Source organism: Pipistrellus hanaki (assembly GCF_964339955.1).
Source record: "Pipistrellus hanaki genome assembly, chromosome: X".
In the NCBI taxonomy this organism is placed as follows: Eukaryota; Metazoa; Chordata; class Mammalia; order Chiroptera; family Vespertilionidae; genus Pipistrellus; species Pipistrellus hanaki.
In genome coordinates, this window is record NC_140524.1 from 9,654,944 (window position 1) to 9,675,730 (window position 20,787).

The 20,787-nt window shown below is 46.2% G+C and overlaps 3 protein-coding genes across 7 annotated transcripts in view; 1 reads left to right on the forward strand and 2 right to left on the reverse strand.

The window, feature by feature from the left end:
- Positions 1-20,787, forward strand: part of F8 (coagulation factor VIII) — a 162,876-nt gene that overhangs the window by 134,741 nt on the left and 7,348 nt on the right. For all 5 annotated transcript variants that reach the window (XM_084870984.1, XM_084870986.1, XM_084870987.1 and 2 more), the window contains exon 23: positions 2,310-2,465. In XM_084870984.1, coding sequence (XP_084727110.1) covers positions 2,310-2,465 — 156 coding nt within the window. The remainder of the gene's footprint in view (positions 1-2,309; positions 2,466-20,787) is intronic.
- F8A1 (coagulation factor VIII associated 1) lies at positions 9,364-11,708 on the reverse strand. Its single transcript, XM_084871164.1, has one exon. It carries the CDS (start codon positions 11,611-11,613, stop codon positions 10,462-10,464), a length of 1,152 nt encoding a protein of 383 aa, XP_084727290.1. The 5' UTR covers positions 11,614-11,708; the 3' UTR covers positions 9,364-10,461.
- Positions 11,666-13,165, reverse strand: H2AB1 (H2A.B variant histone 1). Its single transcript, XM_084871189.1, has one exon. The coding sequence runs from the start codon at positions 12,817-12,819 to the stop codon at positions 12,472-12,474; it is 348 nt and encodes a 115-aa protein (XP_084727315.1). The 5' UTR covers positions 12,820-13,165; the 3' UTR covers positions 11,666-12,471.

Here is a 20,787-nt window from a genome sequence, read left to right on the forward strand (position 1 = left end):
CGTAGTTTGAAGACCCCTGTGTTAATGCCACGTTAGTTCATCTTTTTATTTGTTTTGTAGGCGCTGCCAGTTATGACTCGATTTGAGAGGACTGTGCACTAATCCCCAAGTATTTTTGTTTTGTTTGTGAGGCCGCCAAACCACATGTTCTCCCCTTGTATTCCTCTAGTGACTACTTTCATTCAACCTTATATATATATATATATCTATATCCCTGTGTAGTGGACATTTTAATCTGTTTGGCTGCTTTGCATCTGTTCTGTGAATTTATTGTTCTGTAAGAGTACCCTTATTTCCACTTGGGGTATTATTATCTCCCTCACGGGATACAGTCTGATGAGACTAGCAGAGGGTTTTTTATGCCAAAGAACCCTGAGGAATACACCCTGTAAGGATTCCACTTCTTAGACTTGACCCATTGTTCCAGCAGATTCCATGTCCCAAAGCATTTCCTAGTCTTCCTGGTTTCACAGAATTTACTGACTTGATCACTAAGCTTTAAAAATATATATATTTTATTGATTGATTTCAGAGAGGGGGAGAGAGAGAAACATCAATGATGAGAGAATCATTGATCGACTGCCTCCTACATGCCCCCTTACTGGGGATCGAGCCCTAACTTGGGCATGCGCCCTGACAGAGTCAAATCATGACCTCCTGGTTCATAGGTCGATGCTCAACCACTCAGCCACCCTGGCCACACAGGTCAACTCTTGAATCCTTCTGTTAAACCTTTGAGATAAACACCATTATTATCTCTACTTTACAGATAAAAAGGCTGAGACACTGAAAGGTTAGGCCACTCAAATAGGTTCATGGCCTTAAGGATTTCAATCTAACAAAGAAGGCAGATAAGCAAAGAAACCTTTATAACATGGTACAATAATTTGTTATAATGAAGTTATTATACAAAGCTAGTGGCCCGGTGCATGAAATTTGTGTAGGGGGGAGGAGTCAAGGCTGTCCCTCAGCCCAGCCTGCACCCTCTCCAATCTAGGACATCCCTCTCACAATCTGGGACTACTGACTCCTAACCGCTCACCTGCCTGCCTGCCTGATCACCCCTAACCACTCTACCTGCTGGCTTGATTGCCCCCAAATGTCCTCCACCGCCAGTCTACTCATCCCCAACTGCCCCCCCCCCCCGCAGGCCTGCTCACCACCCAACTTCCCTTCCTGCTGGCCTGCTTGCCCCCATCTGTCCCCCCTCTTCCTCTCCCCCCCCCCCCCCCCGCCAGCCTGCTCACCTCCATCTGTCCTCGCCTGCCAGCCTTATCACACCTAACCACTTCTGCCTTGGCCCTGTTCGGAAGGACATCTAATTAACATATCACCCTTTTATTAGTATAGATGGAGTGGAAGCATAGAAGCAGTAGCGCCACATTTGTCTGGGGCAGTAGGAAAGTCTAACCAGAAGTAGTTTTTGAACTAACACTTGAAGGAGGAGAAGCATTTTATCACAGATAGAAATGTTAGGCTGGGGGCTGGGCTGGAGAGAGAGGAGGGAATTGGCTTTGGCTCGGCTGAGGTATGGGCAAAGCACTAGGTTATGTGGGTTCATGTGTACAGCACAAAGGATATGAGTAGAGGAAACGCTTCAATTCTTTCCAAGTATCTGGTTTTACAGGAAGTAGGCTAGAAACTCAATAAACACTTTTTGCCTGGCTGGCCTGGCTCAGTGGTAGAGCATTGATCTATAAACAAGGAGATCACGGTTTGATTCTGGTCAGGGTACATGCCCCGGATTGTGGGCTCCATCCCCAGTAGAGGGCATGCAGGAGGCAGCTGATCAATGGTTCTCACTCATCATTGATGTTTCTATCTCTCTCCCTCTCCCTTCCTCTCTGAAATAAATATATATATTTTTTTAAAAAATAAGCTCCTTTCCTACTCATCTTATCATATACCCCGTCGCTTCACACACACCCACATTTCAACATTGGTATTTGCTTCCCTGCACATCCAAGGTAATACTGGGCATATCTGTGTCAATGTAGATTCTCCTTAAGCCAATACTTAATTTCAGAAGGTGGCCTATACATTTAAAATAAAGTTTAGGCCGAAACCGGTTTGACTCAGTGGTAGAGCGTCGGTCTGCAGACTAAAAGGTCCCGGGTTCGATTCCGGTCAAGGGCATGTACGTTGGTTGCGGGCACATCCCCTGTAGGGGGTGTGCAAGAGGCAGCTGGTCCATGTTACTTTCTCATCGATGTTTCTAGCTCTCTATCTCTCTCTCTTCCTCTCTGTAAAAAATCAATAAAATATATTAAAAATAAATAAATAAAATAAAGTTTTGTTTTAATTCACAGGTGGATCTGTTGGCACCAATGCTTATTCACAGCATCATGACCCAGGGTGCCCGTTACAAGTTTTCCAGCCTCTACATCTCTCAGTTTATCATCATGTATAGTATCGATGGGCTGAAGTGGCAGAGCTATCGAGGGAATTCCACTGGGACCTTAATGGTATGTGATCAGTCCTTTCTAGAGAATGCGTGAATCTTTTAAAGAGCTTTTGACAGATTTCAGATATGGGACAAATGCTCCTAGCCTCTACAGACTTAACTCCCAGAGTGTTCCATGTGTGTGTAGTAGGAGTGATTATGGATATACTAGAGGCCTGGTGCACGGATTCGTGCACCGGTGGGGTCCCTCAGCTTGGCCTGCGCCCTCTTGCAATCCAGGACCCCGCAGGGGATGTCGAACTGCCAGTTTTAGACCGATCCCCACAGGCCTGGCTGAGGGATGTAGTAGTGTGTAAAGTGGCAGGTGGCGAGGAGCCCCAGGCCTGGGCCTGGTGCCTCACAGCTTCCACTCATCCCGGCCCTGCTGAGCCTGCCACTACCACTCAGTAAGCTCGCTGAGAGGTGCTCCCACTGTGGGAGCACATTGACCACCGGGGCAGCTCCTGTGTTGAGCATCTGCCCCCAAGTGGTCAGTGTGCATCATAGTGACCAGTTGACCGGTCATAACAGTCGCTTAGGCTTTTTTATATAGAGATGGACAAAAAAAATGTAGTATCGCCGAAACCGGTTTGGCTCAGTGGATAGAGCGTCAGGCTGCATACTGAAAGGTCCCGGGTTCGATTCCAGTCAAGGGCATGTACCTACTGGGGATGTGCAAGAGGCGGCTGGTCAATGTTTCTCTCTCATCGATGTTTCTAACTCTCTGTCCCTCTCTCTTCCTCTCTGTAAAAAATCAATAAAATATATAGTATATATTTTTTAATGTGGTAGTATCAAGGATCTCATAGATAATAGAAATGAAGAGATGCTCTGTTGACAGAAACACGTGACTCAGGACTGGGTAGACTGATAAGATTGTGAGTTTGCTTATGGATAATCTAAGTTTGAGGTGATAGCAGGGCGATCAGGTTGAATATCCAGTAGGCAGTAGATGAAAGGGAACAAAGCACCAATGCAGGTGGAGATTCGCAGGATGGATGAAACGTGGGAAATGATGAATTCTCTAGGGGCGAGCCTTAAACAGGCTTAAAACCTTAACAGCAGCATCTACTCTTCCTCGTTTTTATGCCCTTTAATGAATTCACCCACAAATCCAGCCAATTCTTTCTTTGGAAAGCCTCTCACGCCTCTTCTGCTTCATGGACACTGCTGTTACTATAGCCCAAGGCCCCACCACTTCGAAAGTGACCTATTATGTTACATTCCTAACTAGTCTTGTAGCCCCTATGAAAACCAGGTGAATCATGGGAAAATGACAGATCATCACAAGTGCATCAGGTGGTGATGGCAAAAATATGGCAAATTCCAGGTGTGGTATCTCCTCTGGAATACATGAAGACAGAAGCAGGCACCTGATATGGAACTACTGACCTGGAAAATGCTTTTTTTGGTTATTCCCATTGATAAGCAAAATGAGAATATATTTGCATTTATGAAGTATGAACAAAGGTATTAATTTTACTGCTCATGCCTCAGGGTGATGCCAGCTTCCTTGTTTTTTGTTTTTTTTCTCATAATATAAAACCAAGAGACTCCAAACATCTGTCACCCCCCACAAAACACCATACTGATCCAGTACACTGATGACATGCTGACAAGACCTGGTAAACAGGAAATAACAATCACCCTAAATGTTCCTGTGATTAACATATTAATATATATACACACCCACACAGTCACATATACAGATATATAGATATATAAAGCAAATAAGCCTATCTTATTCCTGGCTTTAATGGGGATGGAGCCCATATTTTACTGTTTTTGTTGTTTTTTTAATATATTTTTTATTGATTTTTTTTTTTTTACAGAGAGGAGGAGAGAGGGATAGAGAGCTAGAAACGTCGATGAGAGAGAAACATTGACCAGCTGCCTCTTGCACACCCCCTACCGGGGATGTGCCCGCAACCAAGGTACATGCCCTTGACCAGAATCGAACCTGGGACCTTTCAGTCTGCAGACCGACGCTTTATCACTGAGCCAAACTGGTTTCGGCCCATATTTTACTGTTTTATATAATGTTCATGGTTAGTGTCAAACAAATCCCTCTTGTCCTATTTAAAAAGTTTCCTTCTATTCTTCCTTTACCTGGACTGGCTGCAGAGTTTCATCAAATGCTTTTTGAGCATTTTGGCTATGATCGCATTTCTTCTTTCCTATTGTCAAATTACACTGAGTGGCCAGATTATGATGATCTCAGAACGCATAATAATCTGGCCACTCAGTGTATATCCTAAAGGCATGAGAGTTTTACTAAAGGTGAAAATCAAGTGGAAAAGCTTCCATTTTTTTACATTAAACTATTGCTCTAAAATAGTTTAATTAATGTAGCAATCATGTGTGTAATGAAAGTTAGATGGAAAAGCCACTTGTGCCTTATTATGTGGTAGATACTTGACAACTGGCACCTCATTTTGTTAATTAATTTCTGTACATGTGTACATTAGAGTCCTGTCTCCTTTCCCATGTCATATATCTTCTCTCTCGCTCTCTCGCTCTCTCTCTTCCCTTCTTTTTTTTAAAAAAATATTTTCATTGATTTCAGGGAGGAAGAGAGAGAGGAAAAGGGATAGAAACATCAGTGATGAGAGAGAATCATTGATTGGCTGCCTCCTGCATGCCCCCTACTGGGGATTTAGCCCTCGACCCCCAGGCATGTGTCCTTGACCAGAATCGAACCTAGGACCTTCAGTCTGCAGGCCCATGCCCTATCCACTGAGCCAATCAAGCTAGAGTTCTTTTCCCTTCTTTATCAGACTTAGCGGCTGTTTTCTATTCCTTCAGATATTCCAAGAATCAACTCTGCATCTTAAAATTGAACCTGGATTTTAAAGTGTTGTTTTGTAATTCATTTATTTCTGTTCAAAACTTTTAGAATTGTCTTTCGCTTTCTTTTAGTTTATTTTTTGTTTCCTAGAATCTGCAGTTGAAGGACTAGTACATTCATTTTTTATCTTTCTTGTTCAATGATGACGATAAAATAGCTATGAGCCACTCTTGTAAGGGTCATTCCTTTACGTTATTAACTACAGTTGATCTTTGAACAGCTCAGGGGTTTGGGCACCGACAGCACAGGCAGTTGAAAATCTGCTTATAGTTTTTTAATATATATTTTTATTGTTGACAGTATTACAGATGACCCCCTTTTCCCCTGCCCCAGCCTTCACCATACTATTATCTGTGCCCATAGGCTATGCATATAAGTATATAAGTTCTTTGGTTTTTCTCTTCTCACCCTCCCCCCCACCCTTCTGAGATATGTCTATCTGTTCCATGTCTCAGGACTTATTTTCTTGGTCAATCAATTTTGTTCATTAGATTCCACATATGAGTGAGATCATGTGATACCTTTCTTTCTCTGACTGGCTTGTTTCACTTAGCATAATACTCTCTGGGTCCCTCCATGCTATCTCAAAGGGTACGAGACCCTTATTTTTTACTGCTGCATAGTATTCCATGGTGTAAATGTACTATAGCTTTCTTATCCACTCATATACTGACGGGCACTTGGGCTGTTTTCAAACCTTAGCTATTGTACATAGAGCTGCTATGAACATAGGGGTGCGTATATTCTTCCTGATCCGTGTTTTGGGGTGTTCAGGATACATTACCAGAAGTGGGATCACTGGGACAAATGGCAGTCTATTTTTAGTTTGTTTGTTTGTGGTTTTTAAAAAATATATATTTTAATGATTTTTTACAGAGAGGAAGGGAGAGGGATAGAAAGTTAGAAACATCGATGAGAGAGAATCATCGATGAGCTGTCTCCTGCACACCTCCCTCTGGTAGCTTATAAATCAGACAAGCTCTGGAACAGAAGCTTGGGCTGTGAGTTAAGAATGGTTTTTACATACTTAAAGTTGCAAAAATAAAGAAAACTACGCTACAGAGATCATTTGTGGCCTGAAAAGATTAAAATATTTTGGCTGGTCCTTTGCAGAAAAGGTTTGCAGACTGGTGGTCTAGTCTAATGGCAGTATAGATACCTAGGCAGTTAGCATTAACCAGAACCTTCTGTTCCAGAGCTTGTCTGATTTATAAGCTTCAGTCTTAGTAATCTTCCTCTAGTGCAGTGGTTCTCCAATGTTTTATATCTTTGTAAAAAATGATATTTTGTATATCATTCACATACAAAATATTTTTAAAATATTTTTTATTGGTTTCAGAGAGGAAGGGAGAAGGAAAGAGAGATAGAAACACCAATGATGAGAGCAAATCATTGATGGGCTGCCTCCTGCACAATTAGGGGTAGAGCTCAGAACCCAGGCATGTTCCCTGACTGGGAATCAAACCGTGACCTCCTGGTTCATAGGTCAACGCTAACCACTGACCAACCATACCATGGCCAAACCAAAATATTTTTCATAATCAATGTATCTCATCACAGAAGCCCGCCCCCCTGGGTATTCAGTTGATATGTGGCAAGAGAACTCTGTCAAAATCGTGGAAATCTGACTTGGGCCCAGCTATCTATACTATGAAATGAGCCAATGGCAAATGGAAAACATACATAAATGAGCCAATGGCAAATGGAAAACATTTAGTTTTTTCTAAAATTATACTTGCATACCCAATACTTGCCTCTCTGGTAACCCCTACGCCACCTCCTTAATGCAGGAAGTTTAGATCAGAGGCCTAAGGAGGATTTTTCTTTTTCTTTTAAAAAAAAATATATTTTATTGATTTTTTTACAGAGGAAGAGAGAGGGATAGAGAGTTAGAAACATCGGTGAGAGAGAATCATCGATCAGCTGCCTCTTGCACACCCATACTGGGGATGTGCCCGCAACCAAGGTATATGGCCTTGATCGGAATCGAACCTGGGACCTTTCAGTCCGCAGGCCGATGCTCTATGCACTGAGCCAAACCGGTTTTGGCAGGAGGATTTTTCTTAAACCAAATCCAAATGCTGCCATTAGTCACATTACATAACTCCTAAGCATTCCTGTCATAAGAATGACAGAACAGGGTGAGAAGAGTATACCCAGAAAGCAAAGCACAAAGCAGCGTGCACCCTTACCACTTTTGCAATAAATTGGGCTAGGCTTTTAGGTAGCAAAGGACCTTTCCTGGCAGCCAATGAGAGCACAGGAAGGGTGGCCCAATCTGTAACAAATAGGTGAATGCTGTCACGCCTTGCCTATTGTTTCCACACTGTTGAAATAGAAGCAGGAAAGCCAAAACTTGTTTGGCTCAGTGGATAGAACGTCAGCCTGCGGACTCAAGGGTCCCGGGTTCAATTCTGGTCAAGGGCATGTGCCTTGGTTGTAGGCACATCCCCAGTAGGGTGTGTGCAAGAGGCAGGTGATCAATGATTCTCTCTCATCGATGTTTCTCTCTCTCTCTCTCTCTCTCTCTCTCTCTCTCTCTCTCTCTCTCTCTCCCTTCTTCTCTGAAATAAATACTTATTTATTTATTTATTTATTTATTTATTTATTTTAATTCCCACCCAGCCCTAGCCGCTTTGGTTCAGCGGATAGAGCGTCAGCCTGCAAACCATAAGGTTCTGGGTTTGATTCTGGTCAAGGACACGTACCTTGGTTGCAGGCTCCTCCCCAGCCTGGGGCCCTGGTCAGGGAGCGTGCAGAAGGCAATCAGTGTGTTGCTGTCATGTCGATGCTTCTGTCTCTCCCTCTCTCTCTTCCATTCTTTAAAAATAAATGGGAAAATATCCTTAGGTGAGGATTAACAAAGAAAACAATAATAATTTAATAAATAAAATTCCCACCCATTTTGAGGCACTTAATTCATAGAGACAACCATCCACATACCCCCTCAAAAACTACAAAACAAAAACCTACCCCCAAACTGCGTCCTTCAATCTCACCCCAAAATATTACTATTGCATACAATTTAAGCCTAAAGGATGAGAACTTTTGGAGTATACCCAAAGAGTATATTCCGAAGTTCTGATTATCACTCTCAAAACTGTAAATAAACTAGAGGCCTGATGCACGAAATTCGTGCAAGGGGCTCAGCCCTCACAGCCCCGGCTTTTTCCAAAAGGTCTTGTGGAAGGACATCCGGAAGGTCGTTTGGCTGTTCGGTCTAATTAGCATATTAGCTCTTTATTATATAGGATTGCATTAAAACAAAAAACAGCTAAGTGGGTTTGCATGTAACATTTAGACCAAAAAGCCTTGGAAATTTAGTGTTGTTAAATGGCATGCTATCACCTAGCTCAGTGGTCGGCAAACTGTAGCTCGCAAGCCACTTGCGGCTCTTTGGCCCCTTGAGTTTTTGGCAAAGGCTAGCTTAGGAGTGCCCTAATTAAGTTAATAACAATGTGCCTTCCTATATAGTTTAAGATTTAAAAAATTGGCTCTCAAAAGAAATTTCGTTCATTGTACTGTTGATGTTTGGCTCTGTTGACTAGTGAGTTTGCCTACCACTGGCCTAGCTGGTTTGGCTCAGTGGCTAGAGCACATGTGTCAAACACAAGGCCCGCGGGCCAAATCCAGCCCGCCAGGCCTTGCAATGTGGCCCGCACCGCGCTGTCATCACTGCACTCCGCTGTCAGTTTATGACATTGTCAGTTTATGACTGTTCAGTAACCATTCGGCCCGCGATTTAGGCTGGATTTTAGATTTTGGCCCCTTCTCTGATTGAGTTCGACACCACTAGGCTAGAGTATCGGCCTGTGGACTAAAGGGTCCCAGGTTCAATTCCAGCCAAGGGCACATGCCCGAGTTTTGGACTTGACCCCCAATAGGAGGCATGCAGGAGCCAGCGACCAATGATTCCCTCTCATCATTGATGTTTCTATTTCTCTCCCCCTCTCACTTCCTCTCAGAAATCAATAAAAAATTAAAATAAATAGCATGCCATGATGGCTTTAGGGAATGGCACTGGCTTGCATATTCCTGATTACACACCAAAGAACCATGCTGATTTTATATATTTAAGTTACAGAAAGATCGCTACAAATAAAAAATGGTCCTAGGTAGTCTAGATGCCTCTCAGGATAGAACCATAAGTGTGAATTTCAGTGCACACCTGACACATGTAGGTTGGTCTCCACTCCCCTTCAGTCTACCTTTGAAACGACCTTGCACGGAATATATTTATTTATATTGCCGCTGAGCAAATGATCTCTGGAGATCCACTGTCTGGCATAGCCCATAGCCAGGCTAGACGCACTGTCAACTTCAAACGAACACATCTTGGAACTAAGAACTACCTGTTTCTGCTTCCTGCCTCCTGCCAGGTAAATAAGTTATACCCACTTTATAGGTGAACTGAATCTAAAGCAAAGTGAGGAGTATTGGAATGGCTTTATCATGGATTTAGGGCTTTAGCAACAATTATACCAATCAGCTGATTCCCACCAATAAGTAGGAGGCAAATAAAACAAAGGAGAAATACGCCAATAAATTAATCACCATCAAACCCCCCACATAACTTATATAATGTGCAATACATTCCTGACAGTGAAACAAAGACTAGAGTGTGGCTGCATGGGGCAGATCAGCTTGGGTGGAAGAGAAAAGGGATAAAAGGATTCTCATTTTGCCATGGCCTATGTTGCTCAGTGGTTAGAGCGTAGGCCTGCGCACGCAAGGATTGCGGATTTGATTCCCGTCAAGGGCAGGTACCTGGGCAGGTTTGATCCCCATCCCCTGTTGGGGTGCGTGCAGGAGGCAACCAATCTATCACATCCATGTGTCTCTCTCCCCCTCCCACTCCTTTCCCACTCTCTCTCTCTCTCTCCCTAAAAATTAAAAGCAGCGGCTCTCTTCCGGTGAGGATATTTTTTCAAAAGAATTTTTATGTTGCAGTTTTGGAGAAGAGAGTCACGTGTTCTACTCCGATCCCATCCTACTGTTTTGTTTTGTTTTTTTTCTCCCACTATTATGGAAACCTATCACCTAAATGTGGTGGCAAGAGGAATAGGCTAACAAAGGTAGAGTCGCTGTGATCAATAACTTTTATTTCCCTCCAAATGCAATGGCGGTGCCCGAGGTCCGGCCACGGGCACAGTCACGAGGCCGGTGGGCGTCATCCGACCCCCTGTCCGGAGGGGGAGATGGTTTCCTGCAGCACCAGGTGCAGCAGGTGGTTCTGCTCGGCGCTCAGCAGCGGCCACAGCTCCACCTGCAGCGCCTTGACGGCCTCCGTGTCCTTCTCGTGGGCGGCCATGACCAGGGACTGCAGCAGCAGGAAGAGGTCTTCGGGGAGCTGGCCGCTGCCCTCCTGGCCCTGGCTGTCAAACGCCTCCCAGGAGTACTTCTCCAGCGTGCGGGCGTGCTCGGGCAGCAGCTTGGCGGGCGGCGGCTGCAGGAGCAGGAGCAGCAGCACGCGGGACACCTCGCAGCGGACCGCGATGTCCGAGAAGGCGCCCAGCACCGCGGGGGAGGGCGCGGCCGCCAAGCCGGCGTTCGGAGGGGGCGGCGCGGCGATCGGGGCGATCGGGGCGGGGGCCGCGCCGGGTCCATGCTGGAGGCCTGGCGGCTGCGACTGTACCTGCGGCTGCGGCTGCGGCGGGGGTGACTGCTGCAGCGGGTGGCTGCCCAGCTCCTGCGCCAGGCGCTGCATGCGGGTGAAGGTGGCCAGGGCGGCGTTGTGGTCGCGGGCCAGCAGCTGGCAGGAGGCGGCGTCGCCGAGCGCCTGCAGCGCGGCCAGGGGCAGCGGCGACAGCTGCAGCTGGGCGGCGCGCTGGAAGTGGCCGGCGGCGGCGGCCGGCTGGCCCAGGGCGCGCAGGGCGGCGGCCAGCTCCAGGCACAGCGCGGCGGCGGCGGCCGGCTGGCCCAGCTCGAGGTGCAGGCGCACGGCGGCGCCCAGGGCGCTGGCGGCCGCCTGCAGGGGCTCCCCGGCGGCGGCGGGGCAGGCGAGGCGCTGGCGGGCGTCGAGCTCCTGCTGCAGGAAGAGGCGGGCGGCCTCGGTGAGCGCCAGGGCCTCCCCCGGCCCGTGGAAGAGCTCCTGGTGGCACCGCGCCACCGCCAGCTGGCACCAGGCCGCGTAGGGCAGGCACTCCTGGGCGCGCAGCTCGCGGCCCAGCTGGGCGAACTGCTCGCCGGCCTCCGCCACGTTGGGCTTCCGCAGGAACCGCTTCTTCAGCTTGTTCGACACCTGCCGGTACCTGGCCAGGAAGTCCCCCGTCTCGGGCCCCGGGCCCGCACCGCCACCCAGGCCGCTAGAGGACGCCGCCATGTTCCCAGCCCGAGCGCTTCCGGTCGCGGTGACGCAGCAGGGTGGACCTGCGGGTGCTGGCGCCCGGCTGCAAGGTGCCCTGCGTCCGCCGCACGCAGGCTCCCGCACCTAAGCCACGCGCCCCCTAGTTGCCGTGGTGATATGCAAAATACCGGCGTCCCGGGGCGGAGCCTGGCCTGGTGCAAAGAGCGTAAACAAATCACGAGGCCTGGGGCGGGGCCTGGCCGCAAGCCCTCTGTTGCTAGGTGACCGCTTGTTTACCCGGGTTGCTAAGGGCATCTCTAAAGGAGCAGGCCCAAAACGTGTGATCCTCATTCCGATTTTGCATTTTTCTCCTCGTCATCCCCTCTGCCCCCGCATCACTCCTCAATCTTCCCGTCAAAGGTCTTGTGGAGTCCATGCCAACCACTCCGCCCACCCCTCCTTTCTGCATGCGGGTTGGCATGGCCCCCTCACCCCATCACGAGGCCTGAGTCATGGTCTTGAGCTCCACCCCAGTGAACACCAGCCTCCTGGGGGCGCTGCCAGGCTCTGACTTGCTCAGAGGCGATGGGGAGGTTTCCATACCCCAGCCCACCCCACCCCAGCCGGCCTCTCGGGCCCTGGACCACCCTGCACTGTCACCATGAGGGGCTGCTCCTCCCTTGTCATCCCAACTCTGCCCCCGCTCCCAGGGCCACACCACCAAGCCCCATCCCTCCAACCCCCCCACTCAGTGACTGAAGCAGGCACATGGGTTTCCTTCAATGCTTTATTTATTTAAAATAACTTTCAATAACTGTGCCCAAGGCGCCAGCAGGCCCGGGCCGCCTGGGCTGTGAGGGGTGGAGGCCTGGGCCCCCGGGTCATGTTGGGAAGCTACTGCATTCCCGGGCTCATGACGGAGATGGTGATGTTGTCGAAGAAGCCGCTGAGCAGCGCGTTGTTGTGGATCGCCATGTCCAGCAGCTGCGGGGTGATGCGTCGGCAGCCCATCTTCTGGGCCTCGTTGCCCGCCAGCTCCAGGACGGTGGCCGTCAGGTCCTGGATGATGGCCGCCAGGAACACGGGCGCGTTGGCGCTGAGGCGCTGCGAGTAGTGGCCGTCCAGCAGGCGGCGCTCCAGCTGGCTCACCGAGAAGGTCAGGTCCGCTCTGGCGGTGCGGCTGCGGGTGCGCCTGCGCCTCTGGTGGTCAGGGGGCCCTTCCCGGCTCCTCTGCCCGGACATGGTATCGCTGGGGTGCGCTGTCTCCGACCCGTCTAGCGCTGCGCTGGGCTGTGGCGTGGTAAGGTGCGGCTCAGGGCGGTCAAGAAGGTACCAGTTGGTCTCAACCGCTCAAAATGGCGGGTACAGCGGCTCCTGCTCTGTCTCCTAGCGACCACGGGCCGGCCCCCCATTGGTCCAGGGACAGGCTGTGTGATACATAAGTTCTGTGAGGTCACTGCCTTCCCATTGGCCCTGGCCTGGGCCCGAGCCTGGGCCCGAGCCTGGGCCCGAGCCTGGGCCTCGGCCTGAGCCTGCAGAGAGGGATGCTGGCAGCTCCCTATGCACCCTTGCTTACAGGACCTTGTCTTTGAGGGAACTCTTACTGTCCACAACAAATATACAGTAGGTGGCCACTGCCCTGCTCCTAGACCCCAGGCAACTGAATCTGCTTCCTGTCCATAGAGGTTTACCAGTTCTGGAAACTTCCTAGAGAAGGAATCATACAATAAATAGGTGGCCTTTTATGTCTGGCTATTTTCACAAAGCTTAAGGTTCTTGTTATGATTCAGCCACATGGCAGCATAAGTCAACACTTCATTCCCTTTTCGTAGCTGAATAATATTCCATTGCATGGAATAATATTCCATGTTGTGCATTAGTTCCTCAGTTGATGGGTATTTGGGGAATTTCCACCTTTTGGCTATTGTGAGTAGTACTGCAATCAACATCCTAGTACAGGCTTTCATTTGAGCACCTGTTTTCAGTTCTTTGGGGTGTACACCCATGAATAGCATTAGGGGTTTAGTTAATGATCTTAATTTTATTCATTAATTTAATTATCTGTCCTTATGCTAGCACCACATAGGATCTTTTTTCTTTGTTTCCCCCCCACACATAGTTTTGATAATTGTAGCTTTATGCTGTTTTGAAATAGGCAAGTGTAAGTCCTCAAACTTTTTTCTTTCTCAAGATTATTTTGGCTGTTCAAAGTCTCTTGAAATTCCACTTGAATTTAGCATTGGCTTTTACATTTCTGTAACAAATCATTGGGATTGTGATAGCAATTGCATTTACATCTTAGCAATGTTAAGACTTCCAATTCATGAGTGCTGATATCTTTTTTAGGTCACCTTTAATTTCTTCCAGCAATTCTTTATGGTTTTCAGTGCACAAGTCATGCACCTCCTTGGCTAAATTTATTCCTGTGTGTTTTATTTCTTTTGATGCTATTTTAAATAGACTTGTTAATTTCATTTTGGATTTTTTATTGCTAGTTTATAGAAATACAATAGGGGGGGGGTCTTGTATCCTGAAACGTTATTGAATCTAGGTATTAACTTTAATAATCTTTTGTGGATTCTTTAGGGATTTCTAATATATAAGATAATGTCATCTGAAAATAGAGATAGTTTTACTTCTTCCTTTCCAGTTTGGATGTATTTTATTTCTTTTTCTTATCTTATTATTCTGGCTAGGACTTCCCTTACAACCTTGAATAGAAGCAGTGAGGGCAAACATTGTTGTCCTGTTCTGATATTAGGGGGAAAGTTTTTAATAATAAGGGAATTCATACTAAATTAGCCTTTTGAGCCCATTTTGAAGTTTTTCTACATTTTATTTATTTATTTTTTAATATATTTTATTGATTTTTCACAGAGAGGAAGAGAGAGGGATAGAGAGTTAGAAACATCGATGAGAGAGAATCATTGACCAGCTGCCTCTTGCACACCCCCTACCGGGGATGTGCCCGCAACCAAGGTACATGCCCTTAACCGGAATCGAACCCGGGACCTTTCAGTCCGCAGGCCGACGCTCTACCACTGAGCCAAACCGGTGCCGGCTAAATGCCCTCTTTTATGTTGAGGGAATTTATATTGTTGGATTTTGTTGATTTCCCCCCCCCCTCCCGAAATAATTGAGATGGTCATATGGGTTTTTATTTTTAGTTCACTAATGTGGTGTTGATTAATCACTTTTCTTTTTTTAATAAATCTTTATTGTTCAGATTATTACAATTGTTTCTCCTTTCCTCTCCCCCTATATATCCCCCCCACACTCCACCTTCTGCCCTTACCTCCCCCCGCCCCCCGGCTGTCCTCATCCATAGGTGTATAATTTTTGTCCAGTCTCTTCCCGCACCCCCCACACAGACACCCCTTTCCCCCTGAGAATTATCAATCCTCTCCCATTCTAGGACCCTGATTCTATTATATTCACCAGTTTATTCTGTTCCTCAGATTTTTAATTCACTTGACTTTTAGATTCACTTGTTGATAGATATGTATTCGTTGTTCATAATTTTTATCTTTACTTTTTTCTTCTTTTTCCTCTTTTTAAAGAACACCTTTTAGCATTTCATATAATACTGGTTTGGTGGTGATGTACTCCTTTAGCTTTTTCTGATCTGTGAAGCTTTTTATCTGCCCTTTAATTCTGAATGATAACTTTGCTGGGTAGAGTAATCTTGGTTGTAGGTTCTTGTTATTCATCACTTTGAATATTTCTAGCCACTCCCGTCCGGCCTACATAGTTTCTGTTGAGAAATCAGCTGATAATCGTATGGGTGCTCCCTTATAGGTAACTAACTGTTTTTCTCTTGCTACTTGTAAGATTCTCTCTTTGTCTTTTGCTCTTGGCATTTTAATTATGATGTGTCTTGGTGTGGTCCTCTTTGGATTCCTTTTGTTTGGGGTTCTTAATCACTTTTCTTATGTTTTTTTTAAAAATATGTATTTTATTGATTTTTTTACAGAGAGGAGGAGAGAGGGATAGAGAGCTAGAAATGTCGATGAGAGAGAAACATTGACCAGCTGCCTCTTGCACACCCCCTACCGGGGATGTGCCCGCAACCAAGGTACATGCCCTTGACCAGAATCGAACCTGGGACCTTTCAGTCCGCAGACCGACGCTCTACCACTGAGCCAAACCAGTTTCGGCACTTTTCTTATGTTGAACTACCATTGCATCCCTGTGATAATTCTACCTGGACATGGAATGTAATGTTTATACTATACTCTTGGCTTCATTTTTGCTAAAATTCTTATGAGGATTTTTTGCATCCATATTGGCAAAGAATATTGGTCTGTAATTTTTCTTCTTGTGGTATGTATATATCAGGATTTGGTGTCACGGTAATGCTGGCCTTGTGAGAGAAGCTGGGAAGTTTTCTCTCCTTTTCTATCTTCTGGAAGAGTTTGGAAAAGATTGGCATTAATCTTTCTTTAAATATTTTGTAGAGGAAAGATCCGAGTAGATTTACACTCAGCTCCTCCAAAAACCAAACTGGAATTACAACTAAAATATAGAACAATTAACCTGAGTAACCAACCAAACAATAGCTGAACGTAAGTCTTATAACCAAGGATTTACCGAAGAAGCCACTTGAAGACTGGTAGGAAGCACAGAGACTCGAAAAGGGCTGGCCCTGTTCTCAGGGGGCAGGCCTGAGAATCTGGAGGGATATCTCAGCAGCAAATTTTTTCCCTGAGGAGTGAGAGCTCTCAACCCCATCTTGGGCTTCTCAGCCCACAGCACCAGAGCCAGGAGGAGAGCCCATATGGCATCTAGCTGTGAAAATCAGTGGGAATTCTAACTGCCAGGAATTGGCAGAAGCCTGCTAGAAACCCAGGCACCCTCTTAAAGGGCCAGCACACAAAAATCTCATTCACAGCCACACACCCTGGGTTCTGGCGATGGAGGGCAGAGCAGACTAGAATCACGTGGGGAGAAGCAGGGGTTTGTGGCTTTTGGGAGAGAGCTGAAGGGACAGCCACCACGGTCCCTGTGCTGAGTCCCTCTCCTTTACGATAGAAGTCATCTTTCTTGGATGGAGAACTCCCTTCCAGCATCAGCCTGGGGAAGTGGTCGGCAAACTCATTAGTCCACAGAGCCAAATAGCAACAGGACAACGATTGAAATTTCTTTGGAGAGCCACATTTTTAAACTTAAACTTCTTCTAACGCCACTTCTTCATAATAGACTCGCCCAGGCCATGGTATTTTGTGGAAGAGGCACATCCAAGGGGCCAAAGAGCCGCACGTGGCTCACGAGACGCAGTTTGCCGACCTCGGGCCTAGGGGAATACAATAGCCCCACCCTCTGGACTAGGGGTGTCGAACTCAATCAGAGAAGGGGCCAAAATCTAAAATCCAGCCTAAATCACGGGCCGAATGGTTTACTGAACAGTCATAAACTGACAATGTCATAAACTGACAGCGGAGTGCAGTGATGACAGTGCGGTGCGGGCCACATTGCAAGGCCTGGCGGGCTGGATTTGGCCCGCGGGCCTTGTGTTTGACACATGTGCTCTGGACTCACTGTCGCCTTACCCTGCTGAGATCACGCCCTGCGGAGGAATCAACTGCCTGGGCAGGGGTGTAGAGATCATGGGCAGACTCAGACAGTGATTGAATTGGTGGCTCTGGGGACGGGGCCTTCCCTCAAGCCTGACTGATGCATCTCCATCATGGGAGATCCACTGGCCCTACCCTCCCAGCTCTCAGCAGCCCTGCCCTGCTGAGTTTGAGCTCCTGGCAGAATCTGGAACACACTGAGTTGTGTGGCTCAAGGACAGGAGCCATTTTCCCCTCACACACCTGACCTATTGAGCCCTCCCTTCACAGGGCCAAATCTTGGTCTGTTTCGGCCTGATAAACTCTGCTGGCCTCACCCTGACAATTTTGTGAGGCCCTGCCCTTCCACAAAGGTCTGTGGGCACCTGGAGGATGGCAGCTAGACTTGGTATACCCTGATACATTTGCTGAGTGGCCACAGACCCAGCACTGAACCTGTATCAATCTGGTGGACACTATTTTCCACTACCTCGTGACTCACTGAGTCCCTTCTTCATGAAACTCCAGTACCGCCAGAGATACATTCAGTGACTGAGCCAAACAGGCTGTCAAGAGGTAAAATCAGGCAGAGGCAGATCTCAGATGCCTTGAGCCTTTTACTGATATTCCCCCTAGGGCAGTGGTCGGCAAACTGCGGTTTGCCGCTCTGTTGACTAATGAGTTTGCTGACCACTGATCTAGACTCTCAATTCCAGTAATTATAGTCGGTTGTTGTTCCTTGCGATTAAGCCCCTATCCCAGTTGGCAAACTCATTAGTCAACAGAGTGGCAAACCTCGGCTCACGAGCCGCAGTTTGCCGACCACGGCCCTAATGGAAGCTAGCCTTGGTTCACAGCTTGGACCTTCCCACGCACACCAAGGCCCAGTAGAGGCAGCCACAAACTGTAGTTCCAAACAGGTTACCCAAGGCCAGCCACATGCAGCATCTGGCATTGACCTGAACCAGAGTCCTCCCAAGAGCCGCCAGAACAAATACACCTGCTTCAAACAACATCAGAGCAGGATTGAATGAGCGCCACAAGTGCCACATCCAAAAGGAGATGTTGACAGGCACCAGGCCCTGCTGAGGCGAACCAGCGCCCGCACAGCACCTCATGCACAATAGTCGTGTTCAGTCTCCATAGTCAGCCAGCCTATGGGTTGACCCCATGCACAGACATGCCAACAGCAATCAAGACTTAGTTACAATAGGCAGTCTCACATAACCCATAGAAGGGACATTCCTGTAGCACCTTGCTTGGGTGATCAGGAAGACTGAGCTATTGAGCCTCATAAGACACCAACCACATAAGGCCATCTCAGCAAGATTGGGAAACATAACATATCTAACTAACACGGAAACAAATAAAGGGAGCCAAAAATGGGTAGACAAAGAAACATGCCCCGACAGTTATAATAAGATAAAGAAGGAAGCTATGTAATGATAAAGGGATCAATTCAACAAGAAGATATAACCCTTGTAAACCTTTATGCATCCAACATAGCAGCACCTAAATATACAAAGAAAATCTTGATGGACATAAAGGGAGATGCTGACACTAATACAATCATAGTATGGGATTTTAACAACCCATTGACATCAATGGGTAGAACTTCCAGACAGAAAATCCACAAGGAATCAGCAGCCTAAATGACGCACTAGATCAGATGGATTTACTTGATATCTTCAAAGCCTTTCACCACAAAGCAGCAGAACATACATTCTTTTTAAGTGCACATGGAACATTTTCTAGGATATACCACATTTTAGGACACAAAACAAGTCTCAAGAATAATACAAGAATGAACTGTGTTTCGTGTACTCAACTGTAAACCTACTTTTGCCCCACCCTGCATCACACATCAGAGTTATAGTATTATGAAGAATTTTTAAAAATTGGATCCTCTCTCTTTTTGGATGAGCTTGATTAAAGGCTTATCAATCTTGCCCTAGTTGGTTTGGCTCAGTGGTAGAACATAGGCCTTTGGACCGAAGGGTCCCGGGTTCGATTGGTCAAGGGCACATAACTCCTCCCCAGCTTGGGTCTTGTTATGCCCAAGTCTCAATGAATTGAAGAAGATTGAAGTCATATCAACACCTTCTCTGACCATAACGGTATGAAACTAGAAATCAATCACAAGAAAAAATATGGAAAACACAAACACCTGGAGGCTTAATAGCATGTTACTAAACAATGAATGGGTTAACAATGTGATAAAGGAAGAAATCAAAAGATACCTTGAAATAAATGAAAATGGGAACACAACAACCTAATATTTATGGGACACAGTGAAAACATTCCCAAGGAGGAAATTCATATCATTACAGGCCTACCTGAAAAAGCAAGAACATTTTCAAAAGAACATTCTAACCTAACACTTAAACTAAAAGAAACTAGAAAAAGAACAACAATCAGAGTCCAAAGTGAGTAGAAAAAAAAAAGTATCAGAGCAGAAATAAACAAAATAGAATCTAAAAAAAAATCAATGAAACCAAGAGTTGGTTCTTTGAAAAGATAAAACTAGATTGATAATTTTTTTTTTCTTAATCCTCACCCGAAGATATTTTTCCATTGATTATTGGAGAGAGTAGAAGAGAAAGACAGAGAGAAACATTGATGTGAGAGAAACACATTGATTGGTTGCTTCCTGCATGAGCCACTAACAAGGCCCAGGCTGGGGAGGAGGAGTGCCAAACCAGCTAGGGCAAGATTGATAAGCCTTTAATCAAGCTCATCAAAAAAGAGAGAGGATCCAATTTTTCAAAATTCTTCATAATACTATAACTCTGATGTGTGATGCAGGGTAGGGCAAAGGTAGGTTTACAGTTGAGTACACAAAACACAGTTCATTCTTGTATTATTATTATTTATTAAGTATTGTATTATTTCCCATATGAACAACTGTTAACCTACTTCTGCCCCACCTTGTATAACAAGCACATTGATTCCTATTTCAGTGTATTCAAGTACCGTGTTTCCCCGAAAATAAGACATCCTCCAAAAATAAGACCTAGCGCATGGAAAGATAAGACATCCCCTGAAAATAAGACCTAGCACAACTTTGGGAGAAAAAATTAATATAAGACACTGTCTTATTTTTGGGGAAACAGGGTAGATACAAAATGCCAGGTATTTTATGAGAGATGATTTTTAACGTTTCTTGCACTGTATGCCATGTTTTCATTCTAGGCCTTTGGAATTGTCCTTACTACCATATTTCTCAAACTGTGTTCCTTTTCCCTTAAATAGGTCATGTGCTTTTCTCTAGAATGTAGGGATGTCAAGGTCCTAAATTTCACATGTTGGATATTAACATTGTTCTCATAAATTCATACATATGAAATCATTCATTAATGCCCGGCAGTTCACACATGCACACAGAACCCAGAGTATTTTTTATTTATTTTTTTAATTAAATTATTATCTGTGTACATATTTTTTTTAATATATATTATTGATTTTGTACAGAGAGGAAGTGAGAGAGATAGAGTCAGAAACATCAATGAGAGAGAGTCATCGATCAGCGGCCTCTTGCACACCCCCTACTGGGGATATGCCCGCAACTAAGATACTTGCCTTTGACTGGAATTGAACCCGGGTCCCTTCAGTCCCCAAGTCGACGCTCTATCCATTGAGCCAAACCGGTCTCGGCCTG

Bases quoted from the DNA above. Each gene is read 5' to 3' on its own strand.
- F8A1 (XM_084871164.1), bottom strand. From the start codon at position 11,613: ATGGCGGCGTCCTCTAGCGGCCTGGGTGGCGGTGCGGGCCCGGGGCCC.
- H2AB1 (XM_084871189.1), bottom strand. From the start codon at position 12,819: ATGTCCGGGCAGAGGAGCCGGGAAGGGCCCCCTGACCACCAGAGGCGC.